The sequence below is a fragment of the Mchenga conophoros genome, linkage group LG23, assembly GCF_057382185.1.
Source record: "Mchenga conophoros isolate Kocher_MC1m ecotype Shallow Benthic linkage group LG23, M_conophoros_male_GT1.1, whole genome shotgun sequence".
Taxonomy (NCBI): Eukaryota; Metazoa; Chordata; class Actinopteri; order Cichliformes; family Cichlidae; genus Mchenga; species Mchenga conophoros.
This window is the reverse complement of record NC_140547.1, coordinates 11,086,114-11,106,514: the sequence shown is the minus strand read 5'-3', so window position 1 is coordinate 11,106,514 and position 20,401 is coordinate 11,086,114. Positions and strand designations below refer to the sequence as shown.

Below are 20,401 nucleotides of genomic sequence, written 5' to 3'. Positions count from 1 at the left end.
AATCTCGAATAAACAATCAACTAAGGTGTATCCAGCTGACAAGGCTTAAAAGACATAAGCAGCAGAATATCATTGGCATGGAAATAAGAAACAAAAGAATGGAATCATTCTGAAGGTAGCATGTAAAAAACAAAAACAATAGACCAAGGACTGAACTTTGTGGAACCCCACAGGTTAGAGAAGCAGTGCTAGAGAACTTGTTTACCCTAACCGAAAATCCTCTTTCAGAAAAATAGGAGGAAAACCAGGCTAGTGCTTAACCAGTGATGCCAGACAAAACCTTGAGGCTATAAAGCAAAATATTTTGGTGTAACGGTATTAATGGTAACATTATATCATTGATGCACCTGTTAATTCTGTGAAATGTTAAATCAAATTAATTATGTGGGTTTTTTTTATGATCGCAATTTAAAAAAACACACAATCACACAATGTATTACCTATGAGACAGTGTGATAAAAAAAAAAACACTGCTATATTTTATTTGAAAATGTAAGAGAAGCAAAATGATTTTTACCTCATCAAATATGTAAATAAATAAGCCACAAAGGGCTCGTTTGACAAAGAACAAATCAAGAATGTGGCCTGACTGCCTTTTTAGGCTTAAAAGACATTTAATTTGGTTAAAAATGAAGGACTGATTACCAATTTTTGATAAAGATTTCTTAAATTAAGATTAAGATTTAGTGATGTGAGAATTAGAAGTTACTGTAAAAACATGACACTTTGAGAGAATTACAGTACAAAAAATAAGACACAGACAGAAGGAAAGATATCTTTACTTCAGCTTTATTAGAAAGTAGGAAAAGCAGAAAGTAAAAGTAAAGTAAAATATTGTTTTGTATCAATTTTGTTTTTTGTTTTGTCTTTTGGCAGGGAGGGGATGTGTCAAGTACAAATACTGAACAAAACTAAACAAGAAAACATATTTAAAAATTTATCTTTGTGAAAAAATCTGTTCAAAATCCTCATATTCATTTACTGGACATAGTGAATGTCTCTGGGCGACAGACTGGACAGTCTCACTGTTGTTTTACTTTTGTGTGTGCATAAACGGACTAACCACAGGCTGCTATGTGCACAGTCTGTAACGATTAGAGCAAGCCAGCAGTGACAAAGATTCCATAAAATATAACATAATCAATGAGATAATAAAATGATGCTGGTCAAGTGAAAGGTATGAAGTGATAGCTCAGCCGATTAAACATCATAAAAGCATAAAACATTGTCATCTAGCTTAGTTTATGTGGACTGATGCCTGATGACTTTTAAGACTTCATAGTTTCTTTGATCCACTTGAGTTGCCTCTTTGAGAGAAACGAGTAGACTCCAGGCTTGTAAATGTCCCCACAACCGGCTCCAAAAGAAGTAACTCCAACCAGCTGAAAGCCGCACAGCAGTGGGCCTCCGGAATCCCCCTGCAGCAAGTACATATGCACTGTAGACCTTTTTCTCACTTACAGGTGTCAAAACGTCAAAAGGGTGCTGAGCTCAATGATTACATGCTCATATACATTCTTCATACTTACTTGACAGGTATCCGCTGCTTTTTTGCCATTTGAACCAGCACATACCATGTCACTGGTGATTAAAGGTGCGTAGTTGTAATATTCACAAGAGTTACACTTATGTCTGCCGATCACAGTCACGCGGACAGACTTGAGAACATCCGAGGTGCGGTTCTCTTCAGTTATTCCCCATCCAGCAACCAGACACGTGGTGCCATCTGCAGGGTCTTTGACAATTTTGCCCAACTGGAGCCATTTTACTGACTTGGTTGTATTTACTGGTTCCTTAAGCTGAGAAAGAGTTGAAAAGAAATGTTACATTTTGACAGTGACTATCTATATGTTACCGACTTGCCACTGTGATAAAGTCTGGGTCACTACTTAATAATTCATATATTTTGTTTGGAAAATGGGAAATAGTTGGAGCGAATTATTGAAACATGTATAAACATACCCAGAAATGCACTTTATCAGGTAGAAACAAACTTATTTTCATTGTTGTATATTTGCTTGACCGGCTACTGGACACTGAATTTTCAGCTTACCTTGAGCAGCATGAGGTCATTGCCCACAATATGATTGAAATAGTTAGGATGAGCAAAACGTTTCTCAACCTCTCGGACCTGCCTCCACTCTTCTTCCTCTTTGGCGATGGAGTGCGCTCCCAGGATCGCCTTGCTCATTCTGCAAAAGAAAAACTCAGTGTAGTGATGACACTTCACTTACATCAAAAGGTCAGGAGTGTATTTTTCTCTACTTGAAGGAGGGCAGGATGTAATCGGTTCTTTGTGTTTGTTTGTCTGTTTGCTAGTTTTCAAGCGTTGTGTGATGTCAGACACAAATAACAACTAAAGCTGATTTCATGTTGGTGAAAATCAGGTCAAAGCCACATCAAACTTGAAATTGCCCACAATTGTTTATGGATCATCTTCAAACATCTTAGGGGACATGAGTACCTAGTTTGGCTATGCATTTGACCTTGACCTTCACTGTTAGCACCCAAGGTCAAAGCATGGAGAGAGAGCTGTACAACACACTTACTATTTTTTCACTACAAGATCCTTTGACATCACAATGAGTAAAGACAACTGTAGTATGTCATTTTCAAGGTGAAAGGTTTAAAAGTTGTGTTCTTATAAAAGCATGAAACATTTTAGTGCAGCCCCTGCCTGTCAGGAGGAGTTACGCTCTGGGTAAGAAAAAATATCAGTTAGCATTACACTTCACATCTTCTGTTAAAAATAAATACTGCAATATTTTGATTTGGAAATTTAGGAAAAGTGAACCTCGGGTTCTTACCCAGTGCAGTGAGCAGCTGTCAGGACCCATTGTGGGTGGATTAATGTCCCCCCACACATAGATTTCTTACTTGTCAAATAAGCCATGAAGGGCAGTGAGTGTGGCTTAACTTCCTTCCCTCCAATAATCTCAGAACCATGACCTAAAACAAAAAAAAATATCCAGTCACATAAGAAAATCAGCAGATTTTTAAGTCAAGAACAGATGAGTGAGCACACATCCTACACCAACTGAGAGATATCAGTAATGTAAATTAAAGTACAAAACATCATTCACCTGACTGGATGATGGAAAGAAGCATGAACAAGATGAAAACACTGAAATTCCTCCGGCAGAACATGTTGTCTCAACTCTCGCTGAGCGAATGTTGAATTCACTGAAGTCCACTGTTATGCACAGCTTTATACGCTGAGCAGACACACACACACACACACACACACACACACACACACACACACACACACACACACACACACACAGCCAGTAGTGTTCTTAATGTGTTATAACAATCATCAGTAGTTTTGAAACTAAAAAATATAATTTGCCAATTTGTTCACATGTTAATCATATGTGCTTTTTAATAATCATCATTCATTTTCTAGTTTTACCAGTATTACTGTGAACTGGGTTGAAGCCACACAGTGCCCACGAAATATATCAGAGATCACCACCTAGTGGTTTAATGTGAATATTGAATGTCAGTGACACAATGAGGTTAGGATCATAAAAGCAAAGATATTTGATTGATTATTAGCTCTAAAATATCTGTGACGGCTGTGTCTGATTTACAGTGATTTTGAGAGGTTGAGATTTTGAGACTTAAAAGATTTTGAGACATTAATAACCTGTTGGATTCACTGAAAAGGCTGAAGAGTCGGTGACTGAAAGCTGCGAGCAGAAGTATTTATAAGAGTTTTACTTTCAGGTGGAGAATATTTAAATGAGTCAGGCAAATGTGAATTGAAAAGTCTATGACACAAAGTTTCTTGCAAGTTGCACAAAATTTAACATGGAAAAAAAATCCTGTATTCAGCCTGCGGTGGCTGTAATAGCTGCTAATAGAAGAGTTTATTTTTCGGAGGCGAGATGTTATCAGAACGAGAGAGAACTCTCTGTATTGAAACTCTTCACTCAGTCTTCATGCCGAGTGTGTCGGTGAGCCCACTCTTTGCTCCTCACTAACACAGTTTTCATGAAACAGAGCAGAAATAAACCGAGCTCAGCTTCTTTTTCTCAGCAGTGCGCACACAGCGAGCAGCTTCTCTCTGCTGAATCTGTAATTAATACTGTTACTGTGTTAGATTAATGCCTGAATGTTGGCACACGCATGTGGCACGGTAACATTATATCAAAATATACTGATTTTCCTTCAGCCTCCTCTCACTTATCAGAACTGCCTATTTTCAGAGATTACCACTGGACTGAAACCCGAGTTTACACTGGATTATTTTGGTAAGAAGCACTGCAAACTGCAGCACTTTATTCCTACCTCTGTGCTTACGTTGAGTGTTTGGAACGAGCAAAAGCATCTGGTCTGCTGACCTGAGAGAATGAGGCAGGACATAAGGGTGTAGCAGCTCAGACAGATAACATGAGGCACAGCCATTAATAGGAGATAGGAGGCGATTTTGGAACACGGCCATTGTCTCAGTCTCCTTTGTCACGATCTTCCTCTGTCACAGGGGAGCTGTGTGGTTTCCAGAAAAATCCTTAAGTCTTTATGTGTTCCTTTCTATATGTCGACAATACACACCACACTTTTACTTTTAAGCACTTTTAATTTTAAAAGGCTTCTTTTTCAGTTTTCCACCAATAAATCTTGAAGTTGACCTTGAAGACGGTCAACGGTGGATGTGAGCCAGATTTTAATGCTTTGTTAAGATGACCCCGCTCTACACCCCTACAACATTTTAACAGAATTCATTCGACACTTTTTGAGCTATATGTTTGCAGAGAGTATGGCATTGCATACGCTACCACAATTTCTTGGTAAAACTATACGTGGCAAAAAAGCCCATGAGAATTCAGTGCAGCACATGGCCTCTGTGCAGAACACCAGAGGTGATGTATATCAATGATTTCTAATCACCAAATACTCTGTGGTCTATGATGCATGTCGTATAGCCTCATTAGTAATCAGACATCTTCTGTGGTGATGCACACCACCTCTCAGTGATTAATTCTTCAGTTAATGAGAAAAACCACTTTGCTCTCAGTAAACATAAAGTTCCATGTGAGTTTATCATTCTTAACATGTTTGCTGTGTGCTCACCACTACTGTTAGCATCAGTAGGTCCTAAAGATAAAATGGCCATTCGTTGTGTTTAAACCCTCCTAACGATGCTCCTTTCCCTCATCGTTTATCTTCTATCTGTATCGTATCATGCTTGTTGGTGTCCATCTTTGTTTTGGTATTGCATGGACAACAACATGGTAGCGACTACCCAGAATGTATTGCTATTAAAGAATTCCGTTTCATATCATTTGTGTCTTCCTACACTTCCTGATTCATTATATTCACCATCCTCCATCCATTCTCCTCCCTCTCTCTCGTTTTCTCACATCCATCAGCTCCTCACAGTGCTCCTCCCATCTTCTCCACACACTCTCTTCACTTGTTGGAACATTTCAGTTTCGATCCTGAATCTTCCTGCACATCCTTTCCAGTCTCCAATTTCCAGCTTCAAACTCATGATTCTTTCCAAAACTCTCTTTACCGCCAAAGCACTATTTACATATTATTCATTCAAGAGACCAAGCTCCATACAGGAGGGCACTACCACTTTTCCGTAGGAGAACCTCGCTCCATAAACAGTTCACACAGTGGAAGAAATGGTCCCAAGGAGGCGCTAAATGAAAAGGCATCTCCTTCCTGTTTTTACATTGCTGGTGGACAGATTATGAGCCAAGTACCATAATGTTATTAGTCTTGGTTCAAGTATGAAATCAGTAACTCAGTGGGATATTGTTGTTTTGAGCTTTAACAGTGGTGTAAAAATGTTTCAACAACCCAGCTTTATGAAGGTTTAGACATGCCTGCTTGTGTACAAAAGTTGTGGTGTGAGAGACTGTGAGAAACTTGCAACCATTAAACAGCCCGTGTGTTTCAGGATGATGAGGTAGTGTAATACTGATGAACAAGATAATGTAAAGATAATACAAGTGCCCAAAAAAACAGGATGTGGTTAGAAGTCAAATTGTGATCATCAGATTTGACAGAGCAACTGCTGTATAAAAGGTCAATTTCACACTTGTGCCAACACAACTTCACCTTTTTGCTGGCATCATGCTCAGTCTGCAAAAAATCCTGCTCCTCCATGTTCTGGCATGTCTCGGACGACTCGGTAAGATCTGCAAAACTTTGTTATTGTCCTCTGATCGTTCAATGGAACGTTAACTTCATTTTGGTTTCCTTTACTCTGCTTTTTTCAGCACATGGAAGTGACATCATACATGGTACAAAAGCCCCAGAGAACTCCATGCACTACATGGCCTCTGTGCAGAACAACATGGGTCAACATGTTTGTGGAGGATTTCTCATCACTGAAGACTTTGTAGTCTCGGCTGCACACTGTAATGACTCGTGAGTAATCAAACATCTTCTGCTTCTGCTTCTCTGACTCATGTCATTAAAACACATTGTATTGATTACCTCTCATTGATTACTCTTTCAGGAGCCCCACACACGTTGTTCTTGGGAACCACAATCTCAAGAACGGCAATCATCAAAAAATAAGGATTGAAAAAAAAATCATCCATGAAAATTATAAAAGTGTTGGACTGGGTGATGATATCATGCTGATTGAAGTAAGTACATGTTCATGTTCACAACAGTTTCACATGATGTGTTTGTGGTTTCATTATTCAGATTATATCTAAAGAACTATCGTATGAACATAGATATATTTTTTACTTCATGTTGTGTCTCCAGCTGTCTGAGAAAGTTAAACTGGGCCATGGAGTAGAAATAATTCAAATTCCACATGCTGAAATAAACCTAAAAGACCAAGTGTGTCAGGTGGCTGGATGGGGAAAAACTGAAACTGTTGATGATAAACCTGCTGATGAGCTGATGGTGGTGGACGTGTCTGTCATTGACAAACAAGTCTGTAAAGAACAATGGCCTGATCTTCCTCTTCCTGCCAATGTAACCTGTGCAGGTGGATATGAAACAACCAAAGGATTCTGTCAGGTATGTTTTCTGTCCTTTCAGTTTAAAACGGTTTCATGTTCACATATCTTAAAAACATAAACACAATGAACATAAACTGATAAATTAAAATTCTTCCTCCTCACAGGGAGATTCTGGTGGTCCTCTGGTGTGTCATGGGTTTGCTGTTGGTGTTGTTTCTTTCAACTATAATGCGAACTGCAATTACCCCAATAAACCCAACGTCTATACGGACATCTCAAATTACCGTCGGTGGATCGACGAGGTTCTGGAAAAAAAAGAGATTGAGTAAAGTAATTTAAGTAAAAAATTTACTTCAAGTTTTTCTTTTCACTATTGAAATGTGAGAATTTCTGATTCTTTCATCAGTTTAACCAAAAACAAAAATACAAACGTATCCCACACTCAATCTGTCATTTCTTTCTGTAACAGCCAAAAGGCTGAATTTTTAATATTATTTCTGCCTTTGTAGTGGACCACGCTTCAGTTTGCCTGTGATGAAAGACATATTTGCATCCTTGTATGGTTTTTTGCTTCTCAAAGTTTTAATTCAGTTTTTTCCAATTAAACTGAAGTTCAATATCAAAAGAAGTAATCAAATTCAGACTTGATATTTTTCTTAAGCCTCCAGGTGTTACCATGGATACAGGCTAATGACTGTAGAGCCAAATTCTTCTAGCAGAAAATGAGAAAATACTTTTCATAACATTTCATTTTTTATATTCCTTGTACAGTAAAGCTCAAAAACATGCTGGGTTCAGGGAATGACTACTTTTTGGTATTTAAGTAATATGAGGATTTTGTCGGCTTACTGTCGGCTCCAACATGTGCTCGGTGGAGATTCTGTTTGTTTTTACCTTAAATGCATTACACAATGCTTGTCCTCACTCTCACAAGTCACCTGATGTTTGTGGAGAAGGGTGATTATTGGCAAAAAGACATAAGATTTGAGGGTAATAGTAGAATGACCTGGTTTGCAGTGGCTTGGATTTTTTTTATACTGCACACACCTGTGCTGGAAGATTTTATCAAACATTATAACAACTTCATCTACTGAAACAGCATGTTCTAGTGGTTCAACAGAGACCCATACAAGTCTTCCTCTGAGCTTCAGTGCAGGGAAATGAGGCTCAAACAGCAACACACTAGATTTCATTTATGTGCACTATATCTTACTACAGCTGGAGTACAGATTTATGAGGATGAGGATAATGAATAATAAATTCACATTAATGCTGCAGACGCTGAATGAATGATAATTCAACCGATGAAAAGCTCTGTGAGTGCAGTTCCACTAACCACAGTAATATCTTCTTAACTGTGAGTGTAGAGCATCGACTCTTAATCTAAAACACAAAGGCAAATACAGTGGGGCAAAAAAGTATTTAGTCAGCCACCGATTGTGCAAGTTCCCCCACTTAAAATGATGACAGAGGTCAGTAATTTGCACCAGAGGTACACTTCAACTGTGAGAGACAGAATGTGAAAAAAAAATCCATGAATCCACATGGTAGGATTTGTAAAGAATTTATTCGTAAATCAGGGTGGAAAATAAGTATTTGGTCACCTCAAACAAGGAAAATCTCTGGCTCTCACAGACCTGTAACGTCTGCTGTAAGAAGCTTTTCTGTCCCCCACTCGTTACCTGTATGAATGGCACCTGTTTGAACTCATCATCTGTATAAAAGACACCTGTCCACAGCCTCAAATAGTCAGACTCCAAACTCAGCAATGGCCAAGACCAAAGAGCTTTCGAAGGACACCAGGAAAAGTATTGTAGACCTGCACCAGACTGGGAAGAGTGAATCTACTATAGGCAAGCAGCTTGGTGTGAAAAAATCAACTGTGGGAGCAATCATCAGAAAATGGAAGACATACAAGACCACTGATAATCTCCCTCGATCTGGGGCTCCACGCAAGATCTCATCCCGTGGGGTCAAAATGATCATGAGAAAGGTGAGCAAAGATCCCAGAACCACACGGGGGGACCTGGTGAATGACCTGCAGAGAGCTGGGACCAAAGTAACAAAGGTCACCATCAGTAACACACTACAACGGCAGGGAATCAAATCCCGCAGTGCCAGACGTGTTCCGCTGCTGAAGCCAGTGCATGTCCAGGCCCGTCTGAAGTTTGCCAGAGAGCACATGGATGATACAGCAGAGGATTGGGAGAATGTCATGTGGTCAGATGAAACCAAAGTAGAACTTTTTGGTATAAACTCAACTCGTCGTGTTTGGAGGAAGACGAATACTGAGTTGCATCCCAAGAACACCATACCTACTGTGAAGCATGGGGGTGGAAACATCATGCTATGGGGCTGTTTTTCTGCCAAGGGGACAGGACGACTGATCCGTGTTAAGGACAGAATGAATGGGGCCATGTATCGTGAGATTTTGAGCCAAAACCTCCTTCCATCAGTGAGAACTTTGAAGATGAAACGAGGCTGGGTCTTCCAACATGACAATGATCCAAAACACACCGCCCGGGCAACAAAGGAGTGGCTCCGTAAGAAGCATTTGAAAGTCCTGGAGTGGCCTAGCCAGTCTCCAGACCTCAACCCCATAGAAAATCTGTGGCGGGAGTTGAAAGTCCGTGTTGCTCGGCGACAGCCCCAAAACATCACTGCTCTCGAGAAGATCTGCATGGAGGAATGGGCCAAAATACCAGCTACTGTGTGTGCAAACCTGGTAAAGACCTATAGTAAACGTTTGACCTCTGTTATTGCCAACAAAGGTTATGTTACAAAGTATTGAGTTGTATTTTTGTTATTGACCAAATACTTATTTTCCACCCTGATTTACAAATAAATTCTTTACAAATCCTACCATGTGGATTCATGGATTTTTTTTTCACATTCTGTCTCTCACAGTTGAAGTGTACCTCTGGTGCAAATTACTGACCTCTGTCATCCTTTTAAGTGGGGGAACTTGCACAATCGGTGGCTGACTAAATACTTTTTTGCCCCACTGTAAGTATATAAAATTACACAGTATACGTATCCGAAACATAGACACACCTACTGGCAGCAGGTAACTGATTTAACAAAAGAAGATAAATAATGTCAGAAGAACACTTTAATCATAAGTGGGATAATAAGTGATCCCCTTTAATTGATTTTTAGTTTTAGTTTTTCCTCTGATTTATCACTCCGATAATTAAATTAAAAACAATCCTTATTTATTTATTAAAGTGATTTTGTTTATTTGTACTAATTCGATCATGTTTCACCCCTGGTAGTAGTTAAACAGATATGTTTAATATGTCTGTGTAGCTAGACACTGTGGTTTCAGCGACCCAGTTCATGGTGTCAAGCCAATGTGTCAATTTTCAGACATTTAGATGCAAACACAGGAAATGTGGAACAAAACTGAGAGAGGCGGTTGGAAACCACAGACAGACACTTAAAGTGTTTTATTACTTGTTTCTCTTTTTCCATATCAGTCTCATCACTCCTCTTACATCAATGAAAAAAGAAAAGTCAGCTTATTTACTGTAACTGGATCAGTATCCGAAATTTAACAAACTTATTCTGGAAAAAAAAAGTGTTTGTTTGTTTTTTCAATTAGTGTAGTTTCTCCTTATAGTCACTGTTAAATATCCCAATTCTTTGATCTTTGGGCTGAAGGAAGAACAACACTCGGTGTATAAATGCTCAATCAGCGATCTCTTTATTCCATACAATTCTCATTCTTCCATACAACACTTTGAGCATAATCGTCCGGACGGGAGTTGTGGACAGGAGGGTGTCCACCAGATCTCGAAGTGTCTGAACGTTTCTCACATTCTTATAGCTTCAGCCCCCTCCAAGGTCATAAAACCTAAACATCCACATTCTTTCTCTTTCAGTGAGCCTCAGTTATGACCTTGGCTTCCTGTGCAGTATGTTCTGTTCTTTCTAATCAGACAAATAAGGCCATGATTCTCTGAAAACAGTATTTCTTATAAATCAGCAGCATCATAAAACAGTGTAATGATTTCACAATCTTTAATCCAAGGCATAATGTGGCCTATAGCCGTATAATGACTCAACAATTCTTTGATTAGAAGTATAAGGTGGCATAAGATAGTATAATAATCTCATATCACAAACAAGGAAATGAAAACCCTAACGAATGTTTTTAAATTGACTTAAAGATGTTTAAGTCAATTTATTTCTATTTCAGAAAAAAAGGAGGCCCAAAAAGGTGCCCAATGAACCGAATCAGGAAGCTGAAAAGTCTTAAATCACAAAAGTTGATCTGAAATTGAGCCTCAAATGGTGATAACGAAAGAAAAATAATGTGAATATATGTGTTGGACACTAAAATAAATATATACACACACACGCAAAATTATAAATGTGTTTCATATTGATAATGAAAGATTATCTATGTATGTGTAGCTTACCTTACAGGATGTGGTTAGTCATTGAAGCAAGCTGCAGCATAAAAAGGGTCAACATGACACATGTGGTGTTTTGATGGCATCATGCACGCTCTGCAGAAACTTCTGTTCTTCCATGTCTTCACATGTCTCACACAAGCTGGTAAGAATTAATCATCGATTATCATTCTGTGACTATCTGATGGGAGCATCAACTTGTTTTATTTTCCTCTTTGGAGGACATGGGAGTGACATCATAAAGGGTAAAAAGGCTCCAGAGAACTCATTGCTGTACATGGCCTCAATGCAGAGCAGCACCCGTCATGTATGTGGAGGATTTCTCATCACTGCAGACTTTGTGCTCACTGCTGCACACTGTGCCAAAGAGTAAGTCATTATTCTTTTTCAGTGGCAGAATGTGACTGACAGCATTTAAAACAGATTTAGAAAGTGTATTGATTACAAAGATTACTGTTCCAGAAATCCCACGCACGTTGTTCTCGCCACTCACAATCTCGAGAAGTCCCATCAAGAAAAAATAACAATTAAAAAGAAATTCAAGCCCAACTTTTATCAAACGGCTTGGCACGGTGATGACATCATGCTCCTTAAAGTAAGTATGAACTAAACTAATACTGAAACATTAAAGGTTTAAGGTGATATCATTTTGTGATCTAATTATTTACACTGCATAACAGTGCGAGCATTTCTAATGCTAACTGTCTCCAGCTTTCCAGGAAAGTTCAACTAAACAAGAGAGTAAAAATAATTCCACTGCCATCTGCTAAAGTACAACTGAGAAAAAATGAAGTGTGTCAGGTGTCTGGATGGGGGAAAACTATAACTGCTGGTGAAACTGTTAATGAGCTGAGAGTGGTGGATGTGCCTGTCATCAACATAAAGGTGTGTAAGGAACTGTGGCCTGGTCTTCCTGCTAATGTAATCTGCGCAGGTGGTTATGGCACAGACAAAGGGTTCTGTCAGGTATGTTTCCCGTCCAATCACTGACGTTGTAATTTGGCCTGTTATCGAAAACTGAAACTTAAAAAGACAACTCAAAAGTCTTCCTCCTCCTCACAGGGTGATTCAGGCAGCCCGCTGATATGCAAAGGAATCGCTGTTGGTGTCGTTTCCTTCAGCAAAAAAAGAAACTGTGACTATCCTGATGTACCCAACGTTTTTACAGACATCTCAAAATACCGCCTGTGGATCAACTCAATTCTAAAAAACCCAAATAGTGATAAACAAAACCCATAAAGTTTTGGTTTTGTATTATTACTTTATTACATTTCATTACATTATTACATTTCTTACTTGAAATGTGCAATTCACTTGTATTTTTATTTTTTATTCCTATTTATTCTATTTATCCCCTTCGTATATTTTATTTATATTGTCTCTGTATTTATATATATGTGTGTGTGTGTGTGTGTGTGTGTGTGTGTGTGTGTGTATATATATATATATATATATATATATATATATATATATATATATATATATATATATATATATATAATATTCTGCAACTCTGTAACTTCTGTCGGTGCTGTGCTTTTTTGGAAATCGAATTTCCCAGAGGAACCCACCCGAGGGATTAATAAAGTTCTATCTAATCTAATCTAATCTAATCTATTAAAATGTAAACACGGTGCTGGCGATTGCTTCATCGGAGGAACCAAAAACAGAAATAAAAATATCTCGCAGTCCAAATTTCATCTGTAATATTGTCGTGAGAAGGTAAAAAATTTGCCCTAAAATATAACAACTAAAATTCTAAAGAGAATAATTCTGTCATATGATCACTGCTACAGTTTGCTGTTCCCACATGACTAAAGTAACACAATCGGTGTGAGTCGGTGAGAGTGGGAGTGACCACACTCAGTGTTACCCCAGGAGGGCATGCAGCAACAATCATGTGGGTCTAAATCCAATCCAATCCAATCCAACTTTATTTATATAGCACTTTAAAAACAACAAAGTTGACCAAAGTGCTTTCCAATAATAAAACAGAGATAGCAGTTAAAAACCATACATTAAGCATACAATGAAATCAATAAACAAAATAAATATATAATTGAAAAAGAAGATAAAAATAAATCAGTAAATAAAAGTAATAAAAGTATCAAAGGTGTTTCCCACCCCATGTGACCAATATCAACAGTACAACATAGTAGCTGACAGGCAAAATTTTTAAATTGTTTCACAGAATCAGGTTATATACCACTGTAGTCTAAGTATAGCGACAATAAAGGAAACTTTATCTTTTGTCTTTTTGTCTGTTTATTTACTCATTTCATTAGTGTTATTTCCTTTATTGCAGTCTGTGTGATGTGTATAAGCTGACAGGCAGGAGGAAAAAGAAAGAAAAAGAAATGGGAAGGAACCATGCCACCCAGGGTGGCACGGTTCCCCCTCTTTTGGTGGTCCTCCTCGGGTCCTCGTACTCTGGGGCCTCTGGATATCTGGGGCCTGGATCTCCTCCATACCTGCTTCATGCCCTGGGGGACGGGGCTATGGCTCCCCACACTCCCTAGCAGATCGTTACATGGAGAAACCTTTGGAATACAAGCATGTTGATCCACACAGGTGTGCACACGGGTGTTCACAGACACGGACTACACCTTTCTTGGCTGCTGCCTCAAAGCACATTGTGCGCTGTCTATCTTGCGTGCTGCACAATATCGTTTAATATTTAGTATCTACTGTTATCTACTGCTAGCTAGTTTATTGTGATGGTGCTGTATTTATTATGTTGCTCTTTTTTTTGTTGGCTTTCTCTTCTGTTTTTTTTTCTCCATACAGGTGATCCAGGTGTTTTGTTTGTTTTTCTTTCTTTCTTCCCCCCCTTCTCACCGTCTCTTCTCCCCTCTGGTTTTCTTTCTCTCCCTCTCTTTCTTTCATTCTTTCTCCCTGTCCTATCCCCCAGTCATGTCTGTCCCATTTGTAAAATAAATACATAATTATAATAAAGGTCAATCAAATGGACCAATATGGCAAGGCCATGATGATCCACTTGGTAAAATAAATCCGTTTGGCATCTTTCTTGGCCTTAAGACAACAATTCTGATAGCTAAAGATCCAAACGGGACACAAAAAAAGAAATGGGAAGAATAAAAGGGAAAACATAATAAAGGGATAGCGCACAGATAGAAAAGTGCAAAGGATCTGCACCTGTAAGAAAAAACACAAAAACAGACAGAACCTGGGACAAAAGAAATCACCTCATCATGAGCCGAGCACCCGGCACTGCAACTGTCTGCTATCAGATGGGTCTCAAAGACAGTATTTTAGTTTCAGCAGCATGAAATGTTGAAATGGCGCCTTCTAGTGGTAGAAAAGCAGACAACAACTAAACATCTTGCTCTGGCCGTGTCTGCATGATAATGAGACTTATGCCAGACCTCTGGGTGCTCTGGTTTTTCTCCCACAGTCCAAATTCAATTCAATTACATTTTTTATAGCAACAAATCATAACAATAAACACCTCATGGTGAAGACTGTACAATAATTGAGACAATCAGATGACCCTCGATGGGCAAGCACTTAGTGACAGTGAGAAGGAAAACTCTCTTTTAACAGGAAGAAACCTCCAACAGAACCAGGCTCAGGGAGGAGGGGGGCTGTCTGGTTGGGGGTGAATGGAGGAAGACAGGACAGAGACACGCTGAAGAAGAGAGCGAGATTAATACTAAGTACTGATTGAATGCAGAGAGGTGTGTAAACACAAAGTGATAAGACACAAACCTAAAACTAACTGGGCGTGGCTCCTCAATGAGCAGCAGCTGTGCCTGTAAAGGAAAAACTGATATAGACAAACTGTAATCTGCTGTCACTAAATGAGTCAGTGTAGCTGCACAGAAATTACTCAAACATCAGCACTGCGTCAGCATTCAAATTATAGCACTTCACTGCTACAAGGCCAACTAACGTTGTGGAGTACATGGTAATAAATTCCATTTTTTTATGAGAGAGCCACAGATATTTTTGATTACATATCTTTAGTTTCTACACTTCCCAGTTTTCCAATATTTTTCCACTGTGTCTGCTAAAAGAGTTCCAGCAGGCAGTGCATCATTACAGCTCAAAAACGCTGTTACATCCTGTTATTTGGGCTGTTAGTCCTTTTTAGTGTTCATCTCTAACCACCTTGTAAACTCAGAGGGAAAGGGCATGCTAAAGATTTTAAGATTGCTACAAAATATCTTTCTTCTTTACTTAGAACTTTTAGTCAGACAAAAGGATTTAAAAAAAATGTTTTAGTATGAACTGTCTCTACTACATATTTGTATTTCTTGCCATTCATGGTTGTGGTTGTCACGGTCCGGGGCAGCGGCCGTGTGGAGAGTGGAAGGAGGACTCAAAACGCAGCACTTATTCAGGTGTGAGGGTGATTTATTGATAATATCAAATATAAAGTGGGGATGGTAAAACAGAACTAAGGATGAACTAACTGGGAGAAACTACACAAAGAAATAGCAAACCTGAGCATGAAGGGAGAACAGCAGGGAGAGCACGCAGGGGATTACACCAGGTATGAACACAGACGACGCGACGAGGAGCAGAGGAAATCACACACTATAAGTACACAAAGAGACACTGGGAAATCACACACAGGTGGGGGAAACAGCTGGACCTGATTAACCTGACGAGACAGGGGAACACTAACACCAGGGACCAACAGAGGGAGCACAAACCCAGAACCCAGTATCTAAAATCCCAAAACACAAACCATCCCAAAACAGCCCATGAATAATAAAGAGAATAATAACAATAAGGGACACAAACACAAAGTCACTCAGTCATGGCCGCAGGACCATGACAGTACCCCCCCCCCCCCCCCCCCCCCCCCCCTCAAGGGCTGGCCCCTGACAGCCACAAAAACACACCACCAGACCCAGGCGGGCGGCAGGGGGCCCAGGATGGAGGGACCGGGCCACGACCAAACGGAGGCCCCAGAGTCCCAAACAAACGTTCACAAAAAAAAAAAAACTCACAGGGGAGCAGAGTCCAAAACACAGTTCAGGTGGCCGGCCAGGGGCCCGATAACACAGGAGGCCAGGATGGGACCGTTCAGGAGGCCGGCCACGAAGAAGGCCGTGGAGGCGCACAAAAGGTTCAGGGGGCCGGCCGTGAGGAAGGCAACGGCGGCCGCTCAGGCGAAGAGGGTCCGGGGGCCGGCCGTGCGGAAGGCAACGGCGGCCGCTCAGGCAACGGCGGCCAGTCAGGCAACGGCGCCCGGCCAGTAGCCCAGCCAGCGGTCCAGAAAACAGCCGTTTAGCTCCAGACCCAAACGAGGCTGGGCCAGGCGAGGCTGAGGGCACGGAAGCCGGGACCGCAGCAGGCGGAGACGATGATGCAGACACGAAGGCTGGACCAGACGAGGATGCAGACACGAAGGCTGGACCAGGCGAGGCTGATGAGGACGCCGAAGCTGAAGCTGGACCAGGCGAGGCTGATGAGGACGCCGAAGCTGAAGCTGGACCAGGCGAGGCTGATGAGGATGCTGAAGCTGGACCAGGCGAAGCTGATGAAGACGCTGAAGCGGAGGCTGGACCAGGTGCAGTGGGTGAAGATGAGGATGCTGTGGCCGAGGATGCGGGCACGAAGGCTGGACCAGACAAGGATGCAGACACGAAGGCTGGACCAGGCGATGCTGAAGCAGAAGATGAAGCTGGACCAGACGAGGGTGCAGACATGAAGGCTGGACCAGGCGATGCTAAAGCAGAAGCCGAAGCCGGACCAGGCGATGCTGAAGCAGAAGCCGAAGCCGGACCGGGCGATGCTGAAGCAGAAGCCAAAGCCGGACCGGGCGATGAAGAAGCAGAAGCCGAAGCCGGACTGGGCGATGAAGAAGCAGAAGCCGAAGCCGGGCCGGGCGATGAAGAAGCTGTAGCCGAAGCAGGGAAATGAGGCTCAAACAGCAACGCACTAGATTTCATTTATGTACACTATATCTTACTACAGCTGGAGTACAGATTTATGAGGATGAAGATAATGAATAATAAATTCACATTAATGCTGGAGACGCTGAATGAATGATAATTCAACAGATGAAAAGCTCTGTGAGTGTATGTGCAGTTTTACCAACAGCAGTAATAGTTTCGTAACTGCGAGTGTAGAGCATCGACTCTTAATCTCAACACAAAGGCAAATAAGTATATAATATTACACAGTATATGTATACAAAAGAGTCCAAACCTCCAAATTCTACCAACTACATTATAATTAAATTGTATTGATATGAGAAGCTCTATTCAACCCAAAAGAGTCATAAATTGTCTGTGAAGCCGGCAGGAGTCAACCCCAATGCAGATTTACAGGCAGGACTTTAACCCAAAAAACACAGCTCTTATTCCTGGATATGAACAGAGGTTGAAAGAGAATTAAAATATTCTACTGAAGTAAAAGTAATATTACTTTGATGAAATTTTACTAAAGTACAAGTAAAATTACCTGTCTAAAAATGTACTCGAGTAAATATAAAAAGTAGCTGATTTAAAATGTACTCGGAGCAAAGGTTAAATAGGTTTTTTTTTGACAGCAGGAGGACAATGGAATAGGGGTGGGTTTTTATAATCGATTCATCGATTAAAATCGATTCTGGCTTGGATAACGTAAAATCGATTCATTAAAATCCTGAATCGATTTTTTAATATAAATTTATTTTGTCCGAAATGCCAGAATCTCTGGTGACATCTCACAAAATTTCAAGAACCACCAAACAGTAAATGAGAGCAGGTACAGGGATTCTGCACATAGACTTAAACACACAGCGCGACCCGCGGATCAGAATCAGTTAGATGTCGCCTTTCTCACAGTCGGGGCTGAAAGCCGACAGCTCGCTGATCCGGGTCCGCGCTTTGTGTTCACGCCCTTTATGCGCTGATTCTAAAGCTGTTAGTTTGATCTCTCTCCAAACAATATTGACCGAACCAGCAGCAAAAGAAGATCCAAACGCTTCACATAAACATCGTCATGAATTCACTCTTTTACTGTTTTGCTTCCATTGCGATGCGCAGCTCTCTCTCTCTCCCTCTCTCCCTCCCCCCCCCCCCCCCCTCTCTCGAACAGTTTCGCTTTCTTCATTATTCGCTTGCTTGTTACGCACAAGTCTACTGTTGTTTACAGCGCTGTCGGCCGCTGTTTTTTTCCCTTTTACATTCTTCCGAAAAGAAAACCTCATTTCTGCTGTTCAATACTGAACAAATTTAAACTTTTTAATATTATTCAAAATGCAAAATGCTTAGCCGTGTGTCTAATAAAACCACTGTAACGTCAGAAGTAATGTTCATAAGTTGATTAATGGTTTTCTTTCGTTTTTGATGTACTGCAGAATATTTTTATAAAATCCCAGGCCAGGAAAACCTTCATGTTTTTCTGTGTTTTATCCTCAGCTACTTTGACACAAAGGCATCTGCTGTGATGCTCACACCTTGGATAAAGTCTTGCGAGTGTCAGCTTCCTTTTTATAGATACAAAAATATGTAAATGTACTGATCTGAATTATACTTCTGACTGTCAAAATTTCCCAGATGTAAATCGAATCGAATCGAATTAAATCGAATCGTGGATCGAATCGATTTGGGACCTTGTGAATCGGAATTGAATCGATTCTAGAAATCAGTGACGATACCCAGCCCTACAATGGAATACAAATCTCAAAGTAGTTGTTTTTTAATTAAAAGAAAAACAAATTAAAGTGCAATAGCAGTTCAACTGGGTGATGGTCACAAGTGCTGTGACTTTCCCTGAATGACCCAAATAAAACCAAACTCTTAGGTATCACGTTTTCAAGACAAAACTATGTAATTCTTTCATATGAGATTGTGTTCTAACCTGCAAATCATAGAACAAGTCAAATGAACTTAAAAATTTTCAAATGAACCATACTGCAGCTGTTATAAAAAAAATTATTTTCTTTTATTGACCCTGCCCTACTGTACCTTTAGATTAGAGTTCCTTTGTGTTCATCCTCCACTGTCATTCTTTGGATTTCTTGTTAATTTTGAGGAGCAGTTGATTTTCAAAGTTAGTAGTTTATCCTTGCTCGCTTTGCAGTGAACAGTAGTCCAGTACAGCTAAAGAGACGCTCACAGGCAGCTGAGGCAGGCAGGCCAGTGTTGTGATGTGGTTTGTTTGATGTGGAGGGAGGCTGGTACTCAAGACCGCCATCTTGCCCCAGGATGGTGAATGTGTCGAGGTTGTCAGCTTTGGTCTCTTCAGAAGAGCTTTGATCTGACTCCGACTCCCCTTCCTCAGGTTCACTTTGTTCACCAAACACACTGAATGCTTTAATAAAGTTTCAGCCACTGTCTGTTGTAGTTCTTACCACTTTCCCCCTTATTCTGTATTGACAATGAATGTCATCAAGGACCAGTAATAAAATGATTTTGGAGAAATGAAAAAACAAAACAAAAAGAGAAAGCACCAGCTAGGACATGAAAGGTGTGGGACCCTTTTAACCTCTAGCAAGCAAGGGCAGCAGATCTCCTCATCTATCCAATGAGTCGTGCCCCGTATTAAACTTTACTGGTGTGCTGTCTAACAATCTGTAGTGGTGGCAACATAGCTAACTTTACTGAGGTACACCTCAGTAAAACAAAATCAAATGTAATATTTCCTCCTCGCAGAATTTATGAGTATCTGGATGTGCCCAACATCTATAGAGACATATCAAAACTACTTTTATGGGTCAAACCCATTCTCAACAAAAAGAAATGCAAAGTTTAGAGAATATTATTGGACTGGATTGTGATCTATGTTGTTAGACTTGATTGTTATCCTTAATATCTAAAACTAAAAGACTCTTAAAAACAGCTGGTTACTCTTTTTCCATGTCAATCTAAACACTTTGTTTACAACAACAACAACAACATTGATGTGTAGTTGTGTTTGACCACAAAGGGTAGGAACTAAGCCAGGGATGGGTCAGGGGGTCAAATGTTCAGTTCCAGCATTAGATGAGCTTTTACCCACAATTATTCATTATTTTATTATATAAATGATTTTATTTATGAAAGAGAAAACATACTTCAAACATTGGTTCAATTCAAATAA

At 40.1% G+C, this 20,401-nt stretch overlaps 3 protein-coding genes across 5 annotated transcripts; 2 read left to right on the top strand and 1 right to left on the bottom strand.

The window, feature by feature from the left end:
• Positions 1-865: 865 nt before the first annotated feature.
• On the bottom strand, positions 866-3,147 carry LOC146546747 (granzyme A-like). The gene is made up of 5 exons (XM_085264390.1): positions 3,084-3,147; positions 2,808-2,949; positions 2,054-2,192; positions 1,530-1,799; positions 866-1,418 (listed from the first exon to the last, which is right to left on the bottom strand). Exons 1-5 carry the CDS (start codon positions 3,145-3,147, stop codon positions 1,269-1,271), a joined length of 765 nt encoding a protein of 254 aa, XP_085120516.1. The 3' UTR covers positions 866-1,268.
• Positions 3,148-6,093: 2,946 nt separating this feature from the next.
• Positions 6,094-7,270, top strand: LOC146546746 (trypsin-3-like). Its single transcript, XM_085264392.1, has 5 exons — positions 6,094-6,151; positions 6,240-6,390; positions 6,482-6,614; positions 6,739-6,999; positions 7,106-7,270. Exons 1-5 carry the CDS (start codon positions 6,094-6,096, stop codon positions 7,268-7,270), a joined length of 768 nt encoding a protein of 255 aa, XP_085120518.1.
• Positions 7,271-11,446: 4,176 nt separating this feature from the next.
• On the top strand, positions 11,447-20,074 carry LOC146546745 (granzyme A-like). Of its 3 annotated transcripts, none has more exons than XM_085264388.1 (5): positions 11,447-11,504; positions 11,581-11,728; positions 11,822-11,954; positions 12,071-12,325; positions 12,422-12,598. In XM_085264388.1, the coding sequence occupies exons 1-5, from the start codon at positions 11,447-11,449 to the stop codon at positions 12,596-12,598; spliced, it is 771 nt and encodes a 256-aa protein (XP_085120514.1). The 3 variants fall into 3 exon arrangements, with proteins under 3 accessions (XP_085120514.1, XP_085120513.1, XP_085120515.1); XM_085264389.1 differs by lacking the exon at positions 11,447-11,504 and adding an exon at positions 20,015-20,074 and having other exon boundaries at positions 11,592-11,728; positions 12,422-12,529; XM_085264387.1 differs by having other exon boundaries at positions 11,447-11,728.
• The last annotated feature ends 327 nt before the right edge of the window (positions 20,075-20,401 follow it).

Excerpts from the sequence above, each read along its gene's own strand:
- LOC146546745 (XM_085264387.1), top strand. The coding sequence starts at position 11,478 with ATGTCTTCACATGTCTCACACAAGCTGGTAAGAATTAATCATCGATTA. Across the intron at positions 11,729-11,821 it reads GCTGCACACTGTGCCAAAGA|AAATCCCACGCACGTTGTTC; the intron begins GTAAGTCATTAT and ends TTACTGTTCCAG. Across the intron at positions 11,955-12,070 it reads ATGACATCATGCTCCTTAAA|CTTTCCAGGAAAGTTCAACT; the intron begins GTAAGTATGAAC and ends AACTGTCTCCAG.
- LOC146546746 (XM_085264392.1), top strand. The coding sequence starts at position 6,094 with ATGCTCAGTCTGCAAAAAATCCTGCTCCTCCATGTTCTGGCATGTCTC. Across the intron at positions 6,391-6,481 it reads GCTGCACACTGTAATGACTC|GAGCCCCACACACGTTGTTC; the intron begins GTGAGTAATCAA and ends TTACTCTTTCAG. Across the intron at positions 7,000-7,105 it reads CAACCAAAGGATTCTGTCAG|GGAGATTCTGGTGGTCCTCT; the intron begins GTATGTTTTCTG and ends TCCTCCTCACAG.
- LOC146546747 (XM_085264390.1), bottom strand. The coding sequence starts at position 3,147 with ATGTTCTGCCGGAGGAATTTCAGTGTTTTCATCTTGTTCATGCTTCTT. Across the intron at positions 2,193-2,807 it reads ACAGCTGCTCACTGCACTGG|AATGAGCAAGGCGATCCTGG; the intron begins GTAAGAACCCGA and ends TTTCTTTTGCAG. Across the intron at positions 1,419-1,529 it reads AAGCAGCGGATACCTGTCAA|GGGGATTCCGGAGGCCCACT; the intron begins GTAAGTATGAAG and ends TACTTGCTGCAG.